The sequence below is a fragment of the Bidens hawaiensis genome, unplaced genomic scaffold (assembly GCF_021521415.1).
Source record: "Bidens hawaiensis isolate Kalapana, Puna unplaced genomic scaffold, B.hawaiensis_p1.1 tig00039690_1, whole genome shotgun sequence".
Taxonomy (NCBI): Eukaryota; Viridiplantae; Streptophyta; class Magnoliopsida; order Asterales; family Asteraceae; genus Bidens; species Bidens hawaiensis.
The window spans coordinates 46333-49530 of NW_027496998.1; the positions used below are offsets into that span (position 1 = coordinate 46333).

General features: G+C 33.9%; 1 protein-coding gene across 1 annotated transcript; it reads right to left on the minus strand.

The window, feature by feature from the left end:
* LOC143591471 (ras-related protein RABA4d-like) lies at positions 1–2574 on the minus strand. Its single transcript, XM_077071665.1, has 2 exons — positions 2251–2574; positions 1–430 (listed from the first exon to the last, which is right to left on the minus strand). The coding sequence occupies exons 1-2, from the start codon at positions 2475–2477 to the stop codon at positions 1–3; spliced, it is 657 nt and encodes a 218-aa protein (XP_076927780.1). The 5' UTR covers positions 2478–2574.
* Between the last annotated feature and the right edge of the window lie 624 nt (positions 2575–3198).

Below are 3198 nucleotides of genomic sequence, written 5' to 3' on the forward strand. Positions count from 1 at the left end.
TTAACCACAGCAGCCACCCTTTGCACCTGAGTTTGCCTCTTGGTTAGGAACAAGTATAGCTGTTCCTTTAAGGGATGCAGATTTATAATTTCCTTCGGCACTCAGAGATTTCTTACCTTTAATCCTATATATTTCTGTTAAAGCAGTTAGAAACGCGCTTTCTACGTTTGTGGACTCAAGTGCTGAAGTCTCCATGAAACATAGGTTTTCTCTTTCTGCAAATTCTTGAGCATCTTCAACTGGTACTGCTCTTAGACTTGCCAAGTCACATTTGTTACCAACGAGCATAATGACTATGTCATTATTAGTGTGACTCCTGAGTTCTTCAAGCCATCTAGTCATATGTTCAAACGTTTGGCGTTTTGTCATGTCGTATACCAACATTGCGCCAACTGCACCTCTGTAATATGCACTTGTCACTGCTCTATATCTGACATATGGAGAGATATTCGATAGAATCAGTAACATGTAGCTATATCAAAATATACATTCATGCACTGGTATATAAAGTTTAATGAAAATCGCGCTTTGTTATGAGTCAAAAAGAAAGATAAAAGCATACAATGAGCACAGATCATTACTGGCTCAGACACATTTAAAGTTTGGTGTTTTATTGGGTAATTCTTATTAGTATTTGATAAGATAAGCATTAATATTATTTGTTTTATAGCTTGTAATTATTACTATATTGATTGTTTTATTTAATTATAAGTCTTACTTGGAGATTAATATAAATAGGGATTGGGAGAAATGTTTTATTATGTTTGTTTTATAGAGGACAAAGGATTATATCAGGATTCAGGAAGCTAAGATTCAAGCTCAAGATCTACTACTTGTAATTATAACAAGCGAGCACGATAACTGATAGTTAGAACTAAATGTGCGAAATGGGTGGTTTACATGAGTCAGGTAACGAGTCAAAATGAGTCATTACTGCAATTTCTTGATTTAGTATGCTGTTCTCAATAACATACTTGATCCTTATTTTTTTACCCACTTGATATGTTATGAAGAAAAAAGAATCTGAACCAATTTATTAATCAAGGAATTGAGGACCATCCAGTTTACAAGTTGGATTGTGAAACCGAGTGTCAGGTATTCATGTGATATATGTTCTTAACACATTCCAACTTTACAAGTTCATTTTTGAAAGTTAAAAGGTCATGCTTGGAGTTTACATTTATTTTCTTGAACGAGTTTAACGACTAATCTTCACCAAATTTACACACGTTTTTTGAACTAGAGACCACCTAAAGTCCTAAACTACTACTTAATTAATCAAGCCTGTAGATGCACATAAAAAGGTTGTAAATCTGTAAAGTCGATCCAATATATGCAAAATCATAGGCTCCAAATGGCTTTTAGTAACAACATAAAGGCTTCTACTTAAGAATATATATTAGCATTCATGTTAAACGCCATTAACAAGTTCAATTCTATACATGATTGAATATTAGCACTAATGAATAAGGCCGTAACAGGACCGAAAAACTGTCGGTGGGAAGTTCATTTACTTTAGTTCATTAAATAAATGAATGAACAGAGGCTATGTTCGTTCAATTATGTTTGTGAACGTTCGATAATGTGTTCTTTTACGTTCGTTTATATTCATTAATGTTTGTTTATGTTTTTCCACTAAAAGTTTTTTTAACGCTTTTGAACTTTTAATGACTTTTCTAATCTTATTCTATGGATTTAAGCAAAACTATTAGCTATAAAACAAAATTATATTTGATTATTATATGATTAATTTATATTCATAATTAACATATATGAATATAAATGTTAGATAAACACAGCCACAAACACAAACTTGGTAGTCGGACCGAACCGTTGACATTGACTATACTCAGTTGATCAAATCAAACAAAACATTGTTTGTGTTCATGCGTGTTTGTGCGTTTATGTTCATGAACAAGCTCATTTCCTTAATGAACGAACACGAGCAAGAAGTTTCGCTCGGTTAGCTATTCGAGAACCGTTCGCTTGTCTAATAAAAGCTTAACGAACAAACATGAACAATGCCTTGTTCGGTTCGTGTACAGCCCGACTGATCAAGAAGATGAATCAAAATCTGAATCAATTATGCAGTTAATGTTTTCTTCTGGTGCAAATGGAGTAAAAGTATACTAAACTTTGCATAATTCAATCTTCATAATCAAAACCTAGCTTCTTCCAAATGATCAAAGATTGAAGAAACAAATCAAAATGATTGAAGCAATGTACCAATAACAAGAAAGGAACACAAACCTCTCTTGACCAGCAGTATCCCAAATCTGAGCCTTCACCGTTTTCTCATCAATAACCAAAGTTTTCGACTGAAACTCAACCCCAATTGTAGCTTTTGAATCGAGACTAAATTCGTTCTTTGAAAACCGCGCAGTGAGCTGAGATTTTCCGACAGCCGAGTCGCCAATCAATACAACCTTGAATATATAATCGGCCTTTGCATTGAGATCTCCTAATGAATTCGACATCCTCAAACCTTAATTTCCAGATACGATAAATAACCTATCCAGTCAATCCCTACACCAACTGTTTCTTCAATGAATCATGAAGAGATCTTTTGGACTGTGATCCAGAAGATCCATATTTTTCAGTTTCTTGACGTGGGTGATCATGAGAATGTCAATGTGATTGATTGATTTAAGGGAATCTGGAGAATTAGACGTTTGGAAAGTGTTTACAGGATTAGGGTTAGGGTCTGTGATCAAGAAATTAAAGACTGTATACGCACGTAGATATTCTTTGTTATTGATCGAAAAGCAGTTGGAGGGGGTTGTAGTTGTATGAGCAACGGTTTGTGTGGGCCCATAAATGGTTTTTCAAAGTAATGCATCAATGTTTTATATTTCTTCACGGTTCGGTTTATAACCGTCCAAATGATTTAAGGATTTGGTTTCACGTACGGTTGATTTTTTTAAGGTTTGAGTTAGCGGGTTTTAAAACTTTTAAACCGTAATGAATTGTTTGGTTTATGGTTTATATCCAAAACCAGTCTTACAACAAAGAAGTAGACCGTAAAGTTTATGTATACATTTTTAATTTTAAACTATTTATATTTTATAGTTTATACTATGTTTAATAAAAATAGAGTTGGGCCAAATATTGAAATGCAAATATAGACCACAAAAATCATTTCACTATAGACATACAGCAGGTGGCAGAGGTGCACAAAAAACCCGAACCCGGAACCGG

What these genes read in the sequence shown, in the direction of transcription:
- LOC143591471 (XM_077071665.1), bottom strand. Translation starts at nt 2,477, where the DNA reads ATGTCGAATTCATTAGGAGATCTCAATGCAAAGGCCGATTATATATTC. An exon ending in GATACTGCTGGTCAAGAGAG is followed by an intron (nt 431 to 2,250) that starts GTTTGTGTTCCT and finishes TCCATATGTCAG; the next exon opens with ATATAGAGCAGTGACAAGTG.